This window comes from Capricornis sumatraensis, chromosome 4 (genome assembly GCF_032405125.1).
Source record: "Capricornis sumatraensis isolate serow.1 chromosome 4, serow.2, whole genome shotgun sequence".
Lineage (NCBI taxonomy): Eukaryota > Metazoa > Chordata > Mammalia > Artiodactyla > Bovidae > Capricornis > Capricornis sumatraensis.
The window spans coordinates 145,965,899-145,986,453 of NC_091072.1; the positions used below are offsets into that span (position 1 = coordinate 145,965,899).

General features: G+C 45.3%; 1 protein-coding gene across 1 annotated transcript in view; it reads left to right on the forward strand.

The window, feature by feature from the left end:
* LOC138077650 (antigen WC1.1-like) overlaps positions 1-20,257 on the forward strand; it is a 54,769-nt gene extending 34,512 nt beyond the window's left edge. Inside the window, exons 8-21 of the mRNA XM_068969757.1 lie at positions 2,715-3,029; positions 6,893-7,201; positions 7,328-7,645; positions 11,955-12,047; positions 12,121-12,435; positions 13,640-13,954; positions 14,318-14,359; positions 14,447-14,761; positions 15,015-15,047; positions 15,605-15,742; positions 16,133-16,225; positions 16,489-16,533; positions 17,092-17,238; positions 20,112-20,257. Coding sequence (XP_068825858.1) covers positions 2,715-3,029; positions 6,893-7,201; positions 7,328-7,645; positions 11,955-12,047; positions 12,121-12,435; positions 13,640-13,954; positions 14,318-14,359; positions 14,447-14,761; positions 15,015-15,047; positions 15,605-15,742; positions 16,133-16,225; positions 16,489-16,533; positions 17,092-17,238; positions 20,112-20,257 — 2,624 coding nt within the window. The remainder of the gene's footprint in view (positions 1-2,714; positions 3,030-6,892; positions 7,202-7,327; positions 7,646-11,954; positions 12,048-12,120; positions 12,436-13,639; positions 13,955-14,317; positions 14,360-14,446; positions 14,762-15,014; positions 15,048-15,604; positions 15,743-16,132; positions 16,226-16,488; positions 16,534-17,091; positions 17,239-20,111) is intronic.
* The last annotated feature ends 298 nt before the right edge of the window (positions 20,258-20,555 follow it).

Here is a 20,555-nt window from a genome sequence, read left to right on the forward strand (position 1 = left end):
GTTGTGATGTGATGGGTGATGGAAGAAAAGTTCAATGCTGTAAAGAGCCATATTGCATAGGAACCTGGAATGTTAGGTCCATGAATCAAGGCAAATTGGAAATGGTCAAACAGGAGATGGCAAGAGTGAACATTGACATTTTAGGAATCAGTGAACTAAAATGAACTGGAATGGGTGAATTGGACTCAGAAGTTAAGATGAAACTTTAATCCACATGTTCCAACACTATTTTAAAAAATTTGCAGTTGCCATATAATTCACATAAGAGTATTAGTATTAGTTGCAGGTGTACAACATAATGTTTATGTATTTGTACGTATCGGAAAATGTTGACTATCCTAAGGATAGTATAGCTACCAGCTTTCTGTGTTTATTTCTGACTGTGCTGTATCTTCCTTGCTGCACAGTCTTTCTCTAGCTGTGCTGTGCAGGCTTCTCTTGTGGTGGAGCAGTGGCTCCAGGGCATGAGGGCTTCAGGAGTTGCTGCACACAGGCTCAGTAGTTCTGGTTCGAGGGCTCCAGAGCACAGGCTTAGTAATTGTGGCACACAGCATTAGTTGCCCTGCGGCATGTGGGATCTTCTTGGGCCAGAGATCAAACCAGTGTCCCCTGCACTGCAAGGTGGATGGACCACTAGGGAAACCCTTACTTTTTTCTTGTGATGAGAACTTGTAAGGTGTACTTTGTTACCAACTTTCTAATATAAGATACAGTATTAACCCAGGTGATGCTAGTGGTAAAGAATCCCCTTGGCAATGCAGGAGACATAAGAGACGTGGGTTCCCTCCCTGGGTTGTGAAGATCCCCGGAGGAGGAAATGGCAACCCTACTCCAGTATTCTTGCCTGGGAAATCCGATGGATAGAGAAGCCTCTCAAGCTACAGTCCATGGGTCACAAACAGATGGACAAGACTGAGCACCCACACATGCACACATTAAGTGTACTCCCCATACTGTACATTACATCCTCATGACATTAACCTTAGTGCTGGAAGCATGCTGTTGTTTAGCCACCAAGTTGTGTTCAACTCTTTTCCGCCCCATGGACTGTAGCTTGCCAGGCTCTTCTATCCGTGAGATTTCCCGGGAAAGAATACTGGAGTGGATTGCTATTTCCTTCAGGGGATCTTCCTGACCCAGAGGCCAAACCTGCATCTACTGCATTTCTAGCAGTTTCCTTACCACCGAGCCACTGGGGAAACCCAGCAATGCCTACCTAATAGCAATGCTGTGTGGTAAATTAAATTTATTTTTAATATGCACTATTTATTATCACAAAACATTACCTTTAATTTATATTTGCTTTACTATTAATATCTCACTGATTAGCATGAAGCTAAAGAACTCCTATTTCATGAATTTTATTCATCTACACATTCATTCAATAAATACTTATTAAGCAACTATCATGGTGTTTAGAAAATGTTCTCCATATACATACTAGTTGAATCTTGTTGAATGAGTGCACACAATATGTAGGCACTCTCCTAATAGAATCACAGGGTAAATAAGATATGCAAAGTCCTTCCTCTAGTGATATTTAATTCAGGTAGGGTTTTTTTTTTTTTTTTTTGGTGTGTGTGTGTACACATTTGTAGATGTCTGTATGTCTGTTTTTATATTTGTTATTAGATGCAGGGAGTGATAAACCAGTAAATATTTAAAGTTATTTTAGAAGACTTTATGATAGCTTTCATTACCATTTTTATTTTTCTCTAGAATGTTTAAAATTTTCTTTTTTATTTATCAATCAGTTCAGTCACTCAGTCGTGTCTGACTCTTTGCGACCCCATGGACTGCAGCATGCCAGGCTTCCCTGTCCATCATCAACTCCCGGAGACTGTTCAAACTCATGTCCATTGAGTCGGTGATACCATCCAACCATCTCATCCTCTGTTGTCCCCTTCTCCTCCTGCATTCAATCTTTCCCAGCATCAAGATCTTTTCCAATGAGCCAATTCTTCCCATCAGGTGGTCAAAGTATTGGAGTTTCAGCTTCAGCATCAGTCTTTCCAGTGAATATTCAGGACTGATTTCCTTTAGAATTGACTGGATCTCCTTGCAGTCCAAGGGACTCTTAAGAGTCTTCTTCAACACCACAGTTCAAAAGCATCAATTCTTCAGTGCTCAGCTTTCTTTATAGTCCATATCTCACATCCATACTGGAAAAACCACAACTTTGACTAGACAGACCTTTGTCTGGCTTCCCTGGTGGCTCAGTGTTAAAGGATCTACCTTCCCGTGAAGGAGATGCCTGGTTGATTGATGGGTTGGGAAGATCCCCTGAAGAAGGAAATGGTGTAACTTACTCCAGTATTCTTGCCTGTGAAATCCCATGGACAGAGAAGCCTGGCAGACTACTGTCCATACAGTCGCAAGAGAGTTGGAAACGACTTGGTGACCCAAAAACAACAATGCAGAACTCTACAAATCAGAAGGTTAATACCAATAGGACTTGGGTAACATCATCTGTCTCACACTACTCAGTGGAGTAATATTTCCTATTTTTGCCCATTTTCAACCTTATTATTCTTATTGCTGCTATAAGATACCAGACTCAGGTGCTTTCCAGAGTGCAAAAACTCCGTGTCTCAACCAGCAGGCTCTGCAGCCTCAATGGAGACTCAGGACCCGAAGACTCCTCATCCCTACCAACCCGTCCCAGGCCCCTACGCCCCCGTCAACCCCTCATTGTCTCCTTTCTCTCTCCTCAGGCAGCAGACAGCTCCGCCTGGTGGACGGGGGCGGTCCCTGCACCGGGAGAGTGGAGATCCTTGACCAGGGCTCCTGGGGCACCATCTGTGATGACGGCTGGGACCTGGACGATGCCCACGTGGTGTGCAGGCAGCTGGGCTGTGGAGGAGCCCTCACTGCCTTGCAATTTGCTCAATTAGGTCAGGGATCAGGGCCCATCTGGCTGGATGAACTGAACTGCGGAGGAAAGGAGTCCCACGTGTGGAGGTGCCCTTCCCAGGGCTGGGGGCGGCACGACTGTGGGCATGCAGAGGATGCTGGGATCGTCTGCTCAGGTACAGTCAGTGCATTGTCCATGGGCTGAGAAAGTAGAAAGTTCCAAGGAAGTTGGTGTCTGATCATGGATAGTCATAGAAGATGACTGAGTTAGGGAGGTCTAGACGTCTACCCGTCCTCCCTGAGGGCACGTTTATCTGTGAGGATGGGCTTCACTGCTTCCCTCTTGTCAGTCTCTGATACTTCTTCTCCAGTGATCTTACCTGACAGAGTTTAATCTATTATTTCCAATTATAATTGATCTTCATAATTTTTATATAATTTTTGGAAGGGTGAAATACTTGCAAATCACCACACACACACCCCTTTGCACAGTGAACCCATAGGAGGGAGGGACAAGAATGACGGTCCACCTCCCTGGGTGGAGTTGTTTCTGTAGTTACCCTATGACACGCTATTTTGCACTAGGTCAGTAGGAGTAGAGGGAGGCACAGGGGATATCAGTAAACAATCAGAAAGCAATTTAGGCATTTATGCCAAATTTCAAGTCTCCTTTGCAAATTTAAATGTAAATATTTATAGCCATTGGTTAGTAGGACCAGAGAACTGTGGATGAAATGCTCTGAGTCATAGCTTCTCCTTCCATTGTTATTAGAAAAGATTCTTTGTCCATGTTTTCTTTTAAGACATCAGCATAAACCTAAACTTTGAAAGAACACTTAGCTGTGCATTGACACATCAGTGGTAGAGATAATGAAATATTGATTCTGTGCTTTATAGTAAGAGATTATATAGTTTATACCTGATGATTTCAGTGATATTAGAGGATTACACTTGGGAGTTTATTTGATAGGAATAGAAGTAAGGGGACAAATATAATTTTTGAAGAACCTGGAAGAGAGTTATCATAGCTAGGAGGGATAGAAGGGCAATGGGAGCTGACAAAGTCACCTGTGGGTTCTCTGAGCAGCACTGAGGGTCCAGGTGTGGTGTGGAGGATGCTACGTGCGCTTAAGGACACAGGATGTCTGTACAGCAAGAGACCAGACAAGGATAAATCTGACCACAGTTTCATTTTGTCTTTATTGCAGTTCATTCATATAAATAAATGGCCCTCTGGAAGGGCAATTTCCCTTTCTTTGATTATCCAAGTCTCTCATAAACATTTTGGAGGGCTTTAAACGGTCTACTTGTTTTTCTCCTGCACTTCTAAAAAGATAAGGGCATTGTTTTACTGTGACTTACATTCCCAACATTGGCCAAAATTCCTGAGTAAAACAGACTCTAAAAAGGTGCTTGTATTTGTAATAAACCACATGAAAATAGATTCTCAATATTACCTTCAAATAACATCCTCCTACTTAAATATCAGACCTCTGCAGAGAATTCAGATATGACTCCCTTGTAGCCTCTCCTCTCCATTTCATTTCCCAATCAGAGGTTCTATTACTGCGCCTCTAGGAACCCACTCTCCTTGACCTTTGCTGCACCTTGATGGAAAGGTCACGCTGATCCCCTCTGGCTTTCAGAGGAGAATGGGCAGCCCAAGGGGCGAGGGCAGGTCTGGTCTTCCAGGAAGATACTTGATCTTTGTGGATCTCTGAGAGGCCACATCCCTCACCCAACAAGGATATTTCCTACACCCCAGGCCACACAGTGCTCTGTCCCAGTCAAACCAGTAGGAATCCGGAGTGATAGGTGAAGAACCAGAGGGTCAGGTCAGGCTGAAGGTCAGAGGGCTGAGAGTTGGTCTGGGGGCAGATGCATCACAGCTACAGGGAGAAGAGAGGCCACCTTGGTCAGAGGGAGAGAAGTAAGGATGTGATCTACATGAACAATGATGAAAACCCACCAGGTTCCTCTTACTCTTATGGTTTCCTGGATAAAATCCAGCCCCAAAGCTATAACAGTGAGATTGCCTCTGGGACAAAGGGCCCTAAGCAGAAGCTGAGATATAGAAAATCAGGGCTCTCCCAGGCTCAGGCATAGGGGCAGAGTCCTTTCCTAACAACCTGGCCCCTGAGGTCCCTCCTATGGCTCAGGTTGATGTTTCTTTTGCAAATGGACTAAACCTGGAAAATGGGGGCCAAAAGTGTTTCAGCACTATTTATTGAACAGTCTGTCTTCTCTAATGATTTAAAATATCATCTTCTTCAAATACTAGATTTCTGTGCGTATATGTCTTTGTGTCTGTTAGATATTTATATTCTGCCCCATTCTCTCTATTGTTATATAAGAACATGGTTGGTTTTATTATTTTTAATAACTTATCCCTTCACATCATCCTTCTAGTTCATAAATTTTCTTGCAATGTTCCCACACTTATTTTTCCATTTGAAAGCAAATATAAAGTAAAAAAGAAATAATAATTTGTTTTGGGAGACTATCCTGATGTGTATAAGACTTTGTTCTGAATATATTTGAGTGTCTAACATGTGTCAGGCTATCTACAATAACATGTAAGCAATATTTGTTCTTCCTAAATTCATAATCTGGTCGGATTAATACAGAAACTAACAAGGTGTTGAGTAAAAATTATTTAATTAGAAAGAGTAGCCTGTGACCGAACTCCCCATCAGACCAGTTTGATCTCTTTCAGTTTTATACTCCATCCACTCCCAGTTTAATTTATCATAGATCCCACCCACACTCCACTCATACAGAAGTTCTTCTGTTTCAGGGTCTCCTTTCCATCTATTTGTAGCTTTTACGATTATTCTCTTTGTCTGTAGTTGGTAAAATGGGAAAGGGTAGCAGGGATAGGTGGCCAGATGGGAGGAGCGCAGTGGATAAAATCTGTCAAAAACTTGGACAAATATTTTCCTCAAGTCTATCTTTCATCCATATTGAAGTTTTTGCATTTGGAAATCTCTAAATTACAAATGGCTTGTTTGCTCTCTGCTCTCTTTCTCTTCCTCTCCTTTTTTTTTTTTTTTTTTTACTGCATGCTAGCTGTTTCTCAAGAATCCAAATAGGAAAGGAATACGCAGTTAGCATATATGTAGGATTAAAATACATTAAATTATCATCATTTCTTAGTATTTGCTAAGATTCCCATGTCTTAGATCCCCATGTCTAGTAGAAAGTAATCAAACTCGGCTGATTTGCATACTCCCACTGAAAACTCATTCTCTCCCTTGATAAATCCTAGGCTTTCAAGAAAGATGGCTAGGACCAGCCCCTCCCTCTTCTATGACTTTATGAACTTTCTTAATATTCAGACTCATCTATGGACAACTTCTTTTCACAATCAAGTCACCTAAGAAATCCCAAGAATCTTTCATCATGAAGAATTATGGAAATATATGTGAAATCATAATAAGCTTGTTATAATATACAAAAATCATAATAGACTTGTAGACTTGGTATGATGTCTAGTTTTCCTCCCATGAGCCATAAGTCTGTCTACAGTCTAGCCTGAATTAATAGATATCCCACTATGAGGTCCCCTGTCTTCAGTGACTTGATTATTGGCTCCTGAGAGAAAACTGGCCAGAATTCTAGCTCCAGAAATCTCAGATGGCCTTCTAACCTTGTCTGGCTCTTAGTCCTCTAAACTATTGAATCCCATAAACCTACTTCACTCTGAATTAGTTCTGCTCTGTGCTCAAGTTTGATGCCTGCTGCAGTGCAGTTTCCTTGGGTCTTGTCGTTTCCAGGTGCCTAGATGAGGAATTCTCGTCCTAATCAACCTCAAAATATACATTCTTACTGACAGCAAATTTTTCTGGGTTCTTTTTCATAAACTTGCTCAGGAAAATATTAATACAATTCTGACCCTAACTGTCAAATTCTCTCTCCATGCCCCACTCCTAGAAATGAAACGCTTTCACATCCTTGTCTATGATGTGCTGTTTCCAATGCCAAGCAAGGACTATGAACACTCACAGGGTTTGCTGCTGCTGTTGATTTTTCCCCTTAGGATTTGTGCGTCTGGCTGGAGGAGAAGGACCCTGCTCAGGGCGAGTAGAAGTGCATTCTGGAGAAGCCTGGACCCCAGTGTCTGGTGGAAACTTCACACTTCCCACTGCACAGGTCATCTGTGCAGAGCTTCAGTGTGGCAAAGCTGTGTCTGTCCTGGGACATGTGCCCTTCAGAGAGTCAGATGGCTGGGTCTGGGCTGAAGAGTTCAGGTGTGAGGGGGAGGAGCCTGAGCTCTGGTCATGCCCCAGAGTGCCCTGTCCAGGGGGTGCATGTCAGCACAGTGGAGCTGCTCAGGTTGTCTGTTCAGGTGAGATGCAGGTCAGGACTTGACCTCCCTGCACACTGTGTTCAAGTTTTTGTTTTTCCTCCCCCATCTCTGTTCAGGTTTTTTTAAAAAATGAGATTTTGCTGACATCCTGTCTTCTTCTACCAGTGTATGCAGAAGTCCGGCTCATGACAAATGGCTCCTCTCAGTGTGAGGGGCAGGTGGAGGTGAACATTTCTGGACGATGGAGAGCACTCTGTGCCTCCCACTGGAGTCTGGCCAATGCCAATGTTGTCTGTCGTCAGCTCGGCTGTGGAGTGGCCATCTCCACCCCTAGAGGACCACGCTTTGTAGAAGGAGGAGATCAGATCTCAACAGTCCGATTTCACTGCTCGGGGGCTGAGTCCTTCTTATGGACGTGCCCTGTGACTGCCCTGGGTGGTCTTGATTGTTCCCATGGCAACATGGCCTCTGTGATCTGCTCAGGTAAGAGAGGGGGGAAAGGCTACTGGTACTCGTGGAGCGAAATGTTCCCAAGAGCAGAAAGTGAAGGAAACATGGCTTCAAAAATCAGATATTTCATGGTGAAATATGCTTCTTCTCATTATTCATTCATTTTTCAGGTCAGGGCAAGAAATGTGAAAGGGAATAATATATTTTTAAGCAGCATTATTATTTACAAATAATCATAGAAAACAATGTACAAACAATAAGTGTACACCCCAGTCATGATCCCCAACCCAGATAAGCCAAGAGAACACTCCCAGCACTACAGAGTCACCGTTGCCTCCCAGTAACTACGTCCTGTGTCCTCTCCAGTGAGAACAGTTTAACTTCTACTACCATAGAATATTCACTGGAAGGACTGATGCTGAAACTGAAGCTCCAGTATTTTGGTCTTCTGATGTGGACAGATGACTCATTGGGAAAGTCTCTGAATCTGGGAAGGATTGAGGGCAGAAGGAGAAGAGGGTGTCAGAGGATGAGATGGCTAGATGGCATTACTGATGCAATGAACATGAACTTGGGCAAACTCCAGGAGACGGTGAGGGACAGGGAGGCCTGGCATGCTGCAGTCCATGGGATCGCAAAGGTTGGACATGACTGGGCAGTTGGACAACAACAATAACAACAACCATAGGATATTTTATTGATTTTTGAACTTTATATAAAATCATGCAGTATGTTTCTTGTGTGTCTCACTTCCTTGACTCAACATTATGTTTGGGGTTCACTCATGATGTTGTTTATAGCAGCTGACTATTCATTTTATTACTGTAGAGTAGTTCTTTGAATGATCACATGACTATATACTGATCCATTTGACTGATGGTAGAGTTGAATTATTTTCTGTGCTTGACTATTACAAATATGATGCCACAATTTACCAGGACAATGGCTTTGGGTGAAAATCTATGCTATTTATTTAATCCTTGGTCTTTTATTTTCATTTTCTGAATGGTACCGTGTCCTTAGATGAGCAGAGTTCTTAATCTTAAGGGAATATAACTTACTAATTTTTCCCGGTATACTTAGTACTTCTTATATCCTTTTGAAAAGAACTTTGCTTACTCCAAGACCATAAAAACATTCTTTAATAGTATCTTATAGAAATTTACTTTGCTCTTGCATATAATTGTATATTCCTTCTGAGATTGATATCTATGTAAGATAAGGGTCAAGTTTCATATTGACATCTAATTGACTCAGAATCTTTTTCTGAAAATATTTTTGTCTCCACTGTGTGCCACCTTTGCCATAAGGAGAAGGGCATATGTGTCTAAGCCTTTTTTAGACTCTCTGTTCTATTCCATTGTATCATTTGTCTATCCTTGCACAAATACTATATTTTCTTAATTATTGTAATTTTAATTTACAAGAGTTCAGTTCAGTTCAGTTCAGTTGCTCAGTCATGTCCAACTCTTTGCAACCCCATGAACTGCAGCACACCAGGCCTCCCTGTCCATCACCAACTCCCGAAGTTCACTCAAACTCATGTCCATTGAGTCGGTGATGCCATCCAGCCATCTCATCCTCTGTCATCCCCTTCTCTTCCTGCCCCCAATCCCTCTCAGCATCAGAGCCTTTTCCAATGAGTCAGCTCTTCGCATGAGGTGGCCAAAGTATTGGAGTTTCAGCTTTAGCATCATTCCTTCCAAAGAACACCCAGGACTGATCTCCTTTAGAATGGACTGGTTGCATCTCCTTGCAGTCCAAGGGACTCTCAAGAGTCTTCTCCAACACCAAAGTTCAAAAGCATCAATCTTTAGAGCTCAAATTCCTTCACAGTCCAACTCTCACATCCATACATGACCACAGGAAAAACCATAGCCTTGACTAGATGGGCCTTCGTTGGCAAAGTAATGTCTCCGCTTTTTGAATATGCTATCTAGGTTAGTCATAACTTTCCTTCCAAGGAGTAAGTGTCTTTTAATTTCATGGCTGCAATCACCATTTGCAGTGATTTTGGAGCCCCCCAAAATAAAGTCTGACACTGTTTCCACTGTTTCTCCATCTATTTTCCATAAAGTGATGGGATCAGATGGCATGATCTTCGTTTTCTGAATGTTGAGCTTTAAGCCAACTTTTTCACTCTCCTCTTTCACTTTCATGAAGAGGATTTTAGTTCTTCTTCACTTTCTGCCATAAGGGTGGTGTCATCTGCTTATCTGAGGTTATTGATATTTCTCCCGGCAATCTTGATTTCAGCTTGTGCTTCTTCCAGCCCAGCGTTTCTCTTGACGTACTCTGCATTTCCTTCTCCAGGGGATCTTCCCGACCCAGGGATCGAACCCGGGTCTCCCGCATTCCAGTCAGATGCTTTAACCTCTGAGTCACCAGGGACGCCCATATAAGAGTTACTTTATATTAACTAACTACGTTGCTTTTCTTGCCAACTGTGTTGGTCATTCTTGGCCTTTTACATTTTGAAAAAATTTTTGAAATTAGTTTGTTATTTTTCACCAAAAGAAACTTCCTAAATGTATTTTGATTGAGATTATATTTAATCTACCAGAAATTTGAGGATGATTGACTTTGACAATTTTGAGTCTCCCAATTCATTGACATGAGATATCCCTCCATTCACTTAGGTCTATCAGAGGTTTTGACATATTTTACTAGATTTTCTTCTAGGTGTTTCACATTTTTGAAATTATTTGTATTTCTTTTAGTGAAAGTATCCTAGGAATGAATTCTTTCTGACTTATTTTCACCTTTTAATTTTTTTTTTATTTTGACCTAATTTAAGACCTGAAAGTTGCAAAAATAATATAAAAATTCCAAGATGACTTTTACCTGGATCTCCCAATATTAGTATTTTGCTGTAATCTTTCTCTCTTTCTCTCTCTCTCTGTCCCCCTCCTGCTCCATTTCTCCATAAATATGTAAAATCTTTCTGAATTAGGTTGCAGTCATGATGTCCTTTTATCCCTAAGATAATTCAAGAAATTTCCTTATTAACCAAAGTGCAGTTAAGTCCTCGGCTGACTTCAAACCCAGATGACATCTAAATGCAGCTACATGAAAGATCCCAAGACACAACTGCCAAGTTGAGTTTTTCTCAAATAACTGGCCCAGGAAGACTTAAGAAAATGAAGAGTGTGGGTATATATATATATATATATATATATATATATATATATATATATATATTGCTTCAGAGGCTGTTTTTATAATTTGTTATATAGCAGTGTAATCAGGACACTTAGTATGTGGCCAGCACTTCTAAATAGAGGTCTATTTGTCCTATGACTTTCCACTTTATTGATTCTCCATTATGCTGAGCTAATGTGCTGATATTCTCATTCTTTAGTTCTTATTTTCCGCTAGTAAGTTTTTCAGCTCTAGAGTTTGTATTTGTTGTTATCATTTTTTTTTTCATCAGGGTGCATATTTTGTCAGTTAATTCCATGGGCACCTTAATCAAGGCTCTTTAAATTCTCTGTCAAGTAACTCTAGTAGCTGAGTGTCCTGGGGAATTGTTCCTAATGTATACATTTCCCCTTGGTTTCTCATGAGATCTATTTTCAATAAATATTTTTTAAAATGCAGACACTGTAGATGACAAATTGTAGAAATACTTCAGAAAGTGTTTCATTTTGCTTCTTCTATTTAGGGGTAGATTTGGGGACAGACAGATTTGGGGCTTCTCTGGGGGCTCTGCCTGCAATGTGGGAGACCTGGGTTTGATCCCTGGGTCAGGAAGATCCCCTGGAGAAGGAAATGGCACCGCACTCCAGTACTCTTGCCTGGAGAATCCCATGGATGGAGGAGCCTGGTAGTCTGCAGTCCATGGGGTCGCAAAGAGTAGGACATGACTGAGCGACTTCACTTTCACTTTAGGAACATAACTTATTTAACTCATTCTTAGTGCTTAAGACAAAAATTGTGGCACTGTCAGAAACAGAACTCTTCATACCGAAGGTGAACACTACAGTTATGAAAATTTTACAGCTATGTTAACCTGGGATTCCCTAAAGGCTCAGTGGTAAAGAATCTGCTGGCCAATACAGGAAATACAGGAGATGACATTTCGATTCCTGGTTGGGGAAGATCCCCTGGAGGAGGAAATGTCAATCCATCCCAGTATTCTTGCCTCGAGAATCCCATGGACAGAGGAGCCTGGTGTACTACACTCCATAAAGTCAAATAGAGTTGGAAACTACTGAGCAACTAAAGTGCAAAAACTGCTATGTCACATTTTCCTTCTCAGACCCCACTGCTTGTCATTATTTAGTTTAATTATTTTCCTGTTTTTCAATCACCAACACCCTGATCATTGCTGTTTCTTCAGGAAACCAGACCCAGGCGCTGCCCCAGTGCAATGACTCCCTGTCAGAACCAGCAGGCTCTGCAGCCTCAGAGGAGAGCGCCCCCTACTGCTCAGGTGAGGGTCCCACAGAAGAGAAGACCCTTTACAACCCCGTCACCGCCCCATTGTCCCATTTCTCTCTCCTCAGACAGCAGACAGCTCCGCCTGGTGGACGGGGGCGGTCCCTGTGCCGGGAGAGTGGAGATCCTTGACCAGGGCTCCTGGGGCACCATCTGTGATGATGGCTGGGACCTGGACGATGCCCGCGTGGTGTGCAGGCAGCTGGGCTGTGGAGAAGCCCTCAACGCCACGAGGTCTGCTCAGTTTGGGGCGGGATCAGGGCCCATCTGGCTGGACGACCTGAACTGCACAGGAAATGAGTCTCACGTGTGGAGGTGCCCTTCCCGGGGCTGGGGGCGGCACGACTGCAGACACAAGGAGGACGCGGGGGTCATCTGCTCAGGTCTGTACTACACTCTGTCCACATTCTGGGGCAGGGGTGGGGCCCTGGAGGACGGGGGTCTGAGCCCTGATGGAGAGATGTTGAAAGGACTAGAGTAGGAGGCTTCCTCCCATGGAACCTGTCTTTCCAGCAGATGTGAAGACGAGGTGCTTTCACTTCCTCCTGCATCAGCTGAGATTCTGGTCCTTTCTTCTCACCAGTGTTTCCTGACAGAGCCATTTCTTACAGTTAACACTTGAAAGCACGGCTCATTCTGCAGTTAGTTGTGGTAGTAACATCTTGAAATCCTGGGCTTCCCAAGTTGCCCTAGTGGTAAATAACCTGCCTGCCAAAGCAGGACATGTAAGAGATGTGGGTTCAGTCCCTGGCTTAGGAAGATCCCCTGGAGGAGGGCATGACAACCCAGTCCAGTATTCTTGTCTGAGAATCCCACGGACAGAGGAGCCTGACATAGTGAAAGCTCAGATTTTTCCTTTACAGTTCTGTTTGCTAGGAGTCTGAAGAGAGTCTCCGTGGGCCAACATCCCAGTGTCCACAGGGCTGTGTTCTTCCTGGAGTCTCTGGGAGGACTCCTTTCCCAGCCTTTTGTGGTTTCTGTGTGGCCTCATTTCTTGGCTCAGAGCCCTCTTTATTCTTCTTCAGACAACAGTGCCTCTTCCAACCATTCTCCCTCTCTCACGTTTCCCTTTGACTGGAGCTGGGAAAGATGATGCATTTCTCAATGTAGTGAGTTTAAAGACGTGTTAGGCGGGGCTCACATAGTTAATCCTCAATATTTGAGCTTTATCTCTCCATCCCAAGGTCCTTATTAATCACATCTGTTAAGTCCCTTTCGAAATGTAAGGTAACATATCACAGATTCTGGGATTAGGCTGTGGACATCTCTGGGGGTCCGTTATTCTGCCGACCACTTCACTGTCCACATCACATTCCGTTCTTTTAGAAGTTTTGTCAGGAAGCAGGAATCAGCTCCTGTCACTGCAGGTGCCCAAGTTGGCCTTGCTCTCTGTTCATATCTACATTGTTGCGGTAGAAATAGGTGTACAGACATTAATGGACAAAGTCAGTGAAAGGGAGGTAGAAGTCAGTCTTGTCACCCAGTGGGCATCTCCTCCGCTGAGTCAGGGATGTATGGTCACAACTTCTAGGGGAGAGCACTGTGTGGGGTGCTCACTGTGTCCCATCTCCTCCCTTTCAATCTTAGAGTTCCTGGCCCTCAGGATGGTGAGCGAGGACCAGGAGTGCACTGGGTGGCTGGAAGTTTTCTACAACGGGACCTGGGGCAGTGTCTGCCGCAGCCCAATGGAAGACATCACCGTGTCCATGATCTGCAGACAGCTTGGGTGTGGGGACAGTGGAAGTCTCAACTCTTCTGTTGCTCTTAGGGAAGGTTCTAGACCCCACTGGGTAGATGGAATCCAGTGTCGGAAAACTGACACCTCTCTCTGGCAGTGTCCTTCTGACCCTTGGAATTACAACTCATGCTCTCCAAAGGAGGAAGCCTATATCTCGTGTGCAGGTGACTTACTGTCTGTTTCTATGTCACTCCCAGCCATGTAGGATATCATTAGGATGATTTAATATTTTCAGATCTAATTGATGGGTTTTGATTGAATCTACAAAATGTAGGTGTATGTGTGTATTTGTCTCTGTGTCTGTTTGTTTGCTGTTGTTATGGGACGTGGAGCCTGGTAAACTACTAATTAGATAAAGTAATTTCAGCTGCTGATAAGATGCAGTGACCCTCTCAGTCAAGTAGATGGTGAAGCTTCTGTGGTCTCTTGTCATTTGACTGTGACCCAAAACCTTAGATACTCATGTTTGGGGACAAGACCTCCCCCAGCTGTCCCTGAACTATAGCTTCCCATTGTTGCTTCTGCAGGAAGAAGACCCAAGAGCTGTCCAGCTGCTGCCCCCTGCACAGGTACGTCAGCCCCGCCCCCTCCCTGTGGCTCCCAGGGGCTCCTTCCTCCCCCCAAGGGAGTCACAGGATGGGCTGCTGCCTTTTCAGACAGGGAGAAGCTCCGGCTCAGGGGAGGAGACAGCGAGTGCTCAGGGCGGGTGGAGGTCTGGCACAGCGGCTCCTGGGGCACCGTGTGTGATGACTCCTGGAGCCTGGCAGAGGCCGAGGTGGTGTGTCAGCAGCTGGGCTGTGGCCAGGCCCTGGAAGCCATGCAGGCCGCGACATTCGGCCCTGGAAATGGGAGCATCTGGCTGGATGAGGTGCAGTGCGGGGGCTGGGAGTCCTCCCTGTGGGACTGTGCTGCGGAGCCCTGGGGGCAGAGCGACTGCAAGCACGAGGAGGATGCTGGTGTGAGGTGCTCTGGTGAGTGAGGGGCTCGGGGTCCATCCTGGGTGAGCTGGGGCAGCGTGGGGGGCAGTGGGTTGGGTCGGGCATGGTGGGGAGTTTATGTTCAGACATCCCGGGTGCTGGGGCTCTGATCTAGGGCAGGGGAGCTGGGAGGACTGCACACTGATGTTGTGGAGACTGAGGGGTGATTTCAGGCTCAGGAGGGGAAAATGTGCTGCCCTGCGTTCTGGCCAATCACCCTGCTCCAATCTACTCTTTTTCTTTCTAGGTGCAAGGACAACATTGCCCTTAAATACAGCAGGTACTGTGGTCCATCCATGGGTAGGGGAGAATACTCAAATACTGGGGGCCTGTTCTGTGGGCTCTCTGACAGCTCAGGAGAGGAAAGAGCCTGAGGAGCCCTGGCTGGTGGGGGAAAACCAGGGCATTATGTTTGGGAAATCCCCTGCCTTGGTTCCTGAGGTCAGAAGGTTCTCATGCCTGAGGTCCAAGTGAGTCTGGTTCCCATGGAGCAGATTCTAAGGATCTCCCACCTGCTCCTGAGTGTTGCTGCTTATCAGTGAGGTGCAGGTCACAGGACTGTTTGACACTCTGTCTCCTGAAGCCCAAGGAGAAGAGATGAGCTGGGTTCTCAGAGGTTGTCCCGGCAGGCATCTCCCTGACAATCCCCAGCTCTGCCTCAGCTGGAGTGGAGTTGACTCATCTCAGGACAAGACCTGGAGGACCCCCGTCACTGTCAGTGCACTTGTGTCTGAGGCTGGGACGCCATTGTCTGGAGCTCCCTGGAAATGCTGGCACAGGGGGTTTCTCTGTGCCTCTACGTGACCTTCTCCACACCCACTTGCCTTGTTCTCCTAGGGACTAGAACAACCTCAAATCCCCTCCCTGGCATCTTCTCCCTGCCTGGGGTCCTCTGCCTCATCCTGGGGGCCCTTCTCTTCCTGGTCCTCATCATCCTGGTGACTCAGCTGCTCAGATGGAGAGCAGAGCACAGAGGTGGGCTGCAAGGGGAACTGGGGACCAGGGAAGGTGTGTGCAGGCAGGAGATGGGGCAGGTGTGAGGAGGGGAACCTGGCCCAGGTCTCTGTTCTTAGTTACAGAACTCCATGTGCTCCATGCTAAACTCTAAAGTCTGAGTATACAGAAGTTCTTAGGACTGGGGTGTGAACTCTCATAAGTCATGGCCACTCCTATGAGATCAGACAGGTTCGGGGCTGAGCTGTGGATTCAGGTCAGATAAGGGGAGAAGGTGCTGACATGGTGCACGGGGTGGGAGGTTAAGCCAAGGCCCTGGCAGCCCCCATGTGAGCACTGGGGAGATGAAGGTGGGCTGGCTGGATCAGGGTGTCTGGGGTGGCTTCTCTGACCTTCTAGGAGATCTCTCAGCCTTATCCAGCTATGAAGATGCTCTTGCTGAAGCCGTGTATGAGGAGCTCGATTACCTTGTGACTCAGAAGGAGGGTCTTCTGGACAGCCCAGGTGGGTGTCTCTGTCTGCCCTCCTGGTACCTAGGGTTGTTACCACCCACTGGCTGTGCAGGTCTTCTCAGCATCTTCAGACCCTACGCGTGCCCCAGGCTCACAGAGGTGGCTCCTCCAACGTGGTAGTATGGCCTCTCATAGCCCCGAGAGCTCCCAACCTACACTGCAGGAGTCAGGCCTGTCTCTTCTTAGCTTTAACACAGGTCCTGTGGTTGTGGGAAGGTCATTCTGTGTGTTGTGTGATGTTTTTCTCCACTTTAGGCTTCCTGTCAGATGGTGAGGACAATGACTCCAGGTCTGCATCAGGTAATAGAGATGGACCTGCTTCAGCTGGGCTTTGGGGTTTCCCTCATAGAGACAAGATGCAAGGGGAACAGTCTTCCTTTGACGGACCAGAGGCATCCCTTGGATGGAAGGGGTCCGTCCTTCCCCTTCTCTGGCTGTTCTGTGATGTCTCACATTGGGGCTGGGCTCTCTGTGTCCAGAATCACAACAGGCACAAAATGTTTTAAAAAATAACATCTGGAAAGCACAATTTGTCAAAATACTTTAGTAATGCTCAATGGTATGAGTTCCTTTGAGAAAGATCCATAAAATCATGTTTTGGCTTCTGGACACTTCAAACTGAAACATGGTCTTAGAGAAAAAAATCTTTTGAAACAAGGTTTGTTCCCAGGGATGGGGGAAGCCTGGTGGGCTTCTGTCTATGGGGTCACACAGAGTCGGACACAACTGAAGCGACTTAGCAGCAGCAGCAGCAGACTCTATTTAGCGGCTCAGAAACCCTGGGTGAGAAGGGATCTTAGGTATTTCCCAGACCCACCCACTTACTGTGGTTTCATCTGACCCCTGCTCTGCCCTCAGAGGCCCCAGATCAGAGGACTGATGCCCCTGGTGAGGATTATGATGATGCTGAAGAGGTACCAGTGCCTGGGGCTCCTCCTGCCTCTCAGGGGAGCGAAGAGGAAGTGCTCCCAGAGAAGGAATATGGGATGAGGTCCTCTCAGACACGTGAGTGGTGTTAGCTGATCTCCTGCAATCTTTTCTTTCTGTCCTGGAAAGGGTTTATTTGAGCTCCTCAATGCCCAGCCTCTCTAGAGTTTCAAATTTGGGTAATCATATGCATTTGATGACTCAGATGGTAAAGAATCTGCCTGCAATGCAGGAGACCTGGGTTTGATCACTGGATGAGAAGATCTCCTGGAGAAGGGAATGGCCACCCACTCCAGTATTCTTGCCTGGAGAGTCCCATGGACAGAGGAGCCTGGTAGGCTGTAGTCCATAGGGTCACAAAGAGTTGGACACTACTTAATGTCACTTCACTTCTCAACCATATGTTGTCTTTAATGCTGTCACACTCCTTGGCTGTGAGGAATCACTCTACTTTTGGCAATTATGCATTTATACTGCAACATCAATTTTCACTTTATATGTAATATGCTTGCATGAGAATTTACAGATTAGGGCATTTCCTGACAATCCAGTGGTTAGGACTCTGCGCTTTCACTGCTAGGAACTGACTTCAATCACTGGTCAAGCAACAAAGAGCTCACAAGCATTGTTCAGTGGCCAAAAGAAAAAGAAAACTTAGAGATTAATTGGGCATATATACAAAATCCAAAAATAGAACAAATATTTGATAACACCTCTGTGCTGTCTTATACATGAAAGGTAGCTAGAGATTTTTAAAAATGTACTGCAGTATTGAATTTGTGAGGCATTCTGATAATTTAAGGTGAGCTCTGTTTGTCAGCACTAACATGTACAAATCTATGATACACGGTCAGTCAGTTCAGTCCCTCAGTCGTGTGCAACTCTTTGAGAACCCATGGACTGCAGCATGCCAGGCCTCCCCGTCCATCACCAACTCCCAGAGTTTACTCACATGCATGTCCATTGAGTCAGTGATGCCATGCAGCCATCTCATCCTCTGTCGTCCCCTTCTCCTCCTGCCTTCAATCTTTCTCAGCATCAGGGTCTTTCCCAATGAGTCAGCTCTTCGCATGAGGTGGCCAGAGTACTGGAGTTCAGCTTCAGCATCAGTCCTTCCAATGAATATTCAGGACTGATTTCCTTCAGGATGGACTGGCTGGATCTCCTTGCAATCCAAGGGACTCTCAAGGGTCTTCTGCAACACCACAGTTCAAAAGCATAAATGATACACAGTGGCCTTAACATAAAGACTATTAGGTGGGTCATGGACTCAGAGTTTGAGTCCACAGTCAGCTAAAGTCAACTGTGTGGATCACAATAAACTGTGGAAAATTCTGCAAGAGATGGGAATACCAGACCACCTGACCTGCCTCTTGAGAAATCTATATGCAGGTCAGGAAGGCACAGTTAGAACTGGACACGGAACAATAGACTGGTTCCAAATAGGAAAAGGAGGATGTCAAGGCTGTATATTGTCACCCTGCTTGTTTAACTTATATGCAGAGTACATCATGAGAAATGCTGGGCTGGAAGAAGCACAAGCTGGAATCAAGATTGCCAGGAGAAATATCAATCACCTCAGATACTCAGATGACACCACCCTTATGGCAGAAAGTGAAGAGGAACTAAAAAGCCTCTTGATGAAAGTGAAAGAGGAGAGTGAAAAAGTGGCTTAAAGCTCAACATTCAGAAAACGAAGATCATGGCATCTGGTCCCATCACTTCATGGCCAATAGATGGGGAAACAGTGAAAACAGTGTCAGATTTTATTTTTGGGGGCTCCAAAATCACTGCAGATAGTGATTGCCGCCATGAAATTAAAAGACACTTACTCCTTGGAAGGAAAGTTATGACCAACCTAGACAGCATATTGTAAAGTGGAGACATTACTTTTCCAACAAAGGTCCATCTAGTGAAGGCTATGGTTTTTCCAGTGGTCATGTATGGATGTGAGAGTTGGACTGTGAAGAAAGCTGAGCACCAAAGGATTGATGCTTTTGAACTGTGGTGTTGGAGAAGACTCTTGAGAGTCCCTTGGACTGCAAGGATTTCCAACCAGTCCATTCTAAAGGAGACCAGTCCTGGGTGCTCATTGGAAGGAGTGATGCTGAAGTTGAAACCCCAATGCTTTGGCCACATCATGCGAAGAGTTGACTTATTGGAAAAAGTTTTGATGCTGGGAGGGATTGGGAGCAGGAGGAGAAGGGAATGACAGAGGATGAGATGGCTGGATGGCATCACTGACTCGATGGACATGAGTTTCTGTGAACTCTGGGAGTTGGTGATGGACAGGGAGGCCTGGCGTGCTGCAATTCATGGGGTCGCAAAAAGTCGGACACGACTGAGCGACTGAACTGAACTGAAAGTCTAATTACTCCAGATGGTTCAGTAGCTGACAGAAGATACTCATTCTCTGGAAAAAACATTTTTCCATCTGAGGGCCCATGTGGTCCCTGGGGAGGGGCCTCTGTGGCTGCACCTGTTATAGTATTTGTGGACATTTGGGAACAGGAGTCAAGTCAACTAAGAGCAGAGCTGGTTTGTGATTGAGGAGCTGAGGTTTTCCTTTCTCCACTCTCTTATTGTGATTTCACATCTGTCTGTTATGAAAGGAGAGCATTTAAATTCATTGTTATGATTCTTACCATTCCTGGGCATCTCCTTGCTGATTGTGTAGCCTGGAAGCAGGTCTTCCCAGAGCTCCTGTGTGAGCACAGGTTTCCTGTGATGCAGGGTTTCCACGTGAATTGAGGCCCCAGAGACCACACGGACCAGATCCGAGAGGACAACCCGGGTCCATCCTCACTGTAACTGATGCGGAATAGCCTGAGCCTCCTGCCCACACCTGGGTCCCAGGGATGCTTTGTCATCACCACATGCTTAACTTGCTTCCACCACATTGTCTGGTCCCCTTGTCTCAGTTCTAATCATACTTCTCTTTCCTCTTTCAGGCTCTTCTCTAAATGTTTCTAGAGAAGAAGCTAATCCTGGGGAAGGAGAAGAGAGCCCCTGGCTGCTCCAGGGGGACAAAGGGGACCCTGAGTATGATGATGTTGAACTCAGTGTCCAGGGAACATCCACAGTGACTTTCTGGTGATGTTGCATTAAATATGAGATGAAGCCTCAGATATTCTAATTGCCTGTATTTCAATGCAGTAATGCTGACCTCTAATTGTGTTACATGAAAATTGCTCAAAATGAAATATTCTGAATAAAGTAACATTTTTGCTTTGTTGGTAATTTAGCAAGTTCCATGTCAGATGCTTTTAGATGATTGATCCTCAAACACTATTTTCCTCAAAGGAAATACACGATAAGTGCACTGCCCTGTTTTCTCACTTCCTTCAAAGTCTAATGAGGTCATGACTTTGCCCAGGATCACAAATGCTCCAGGT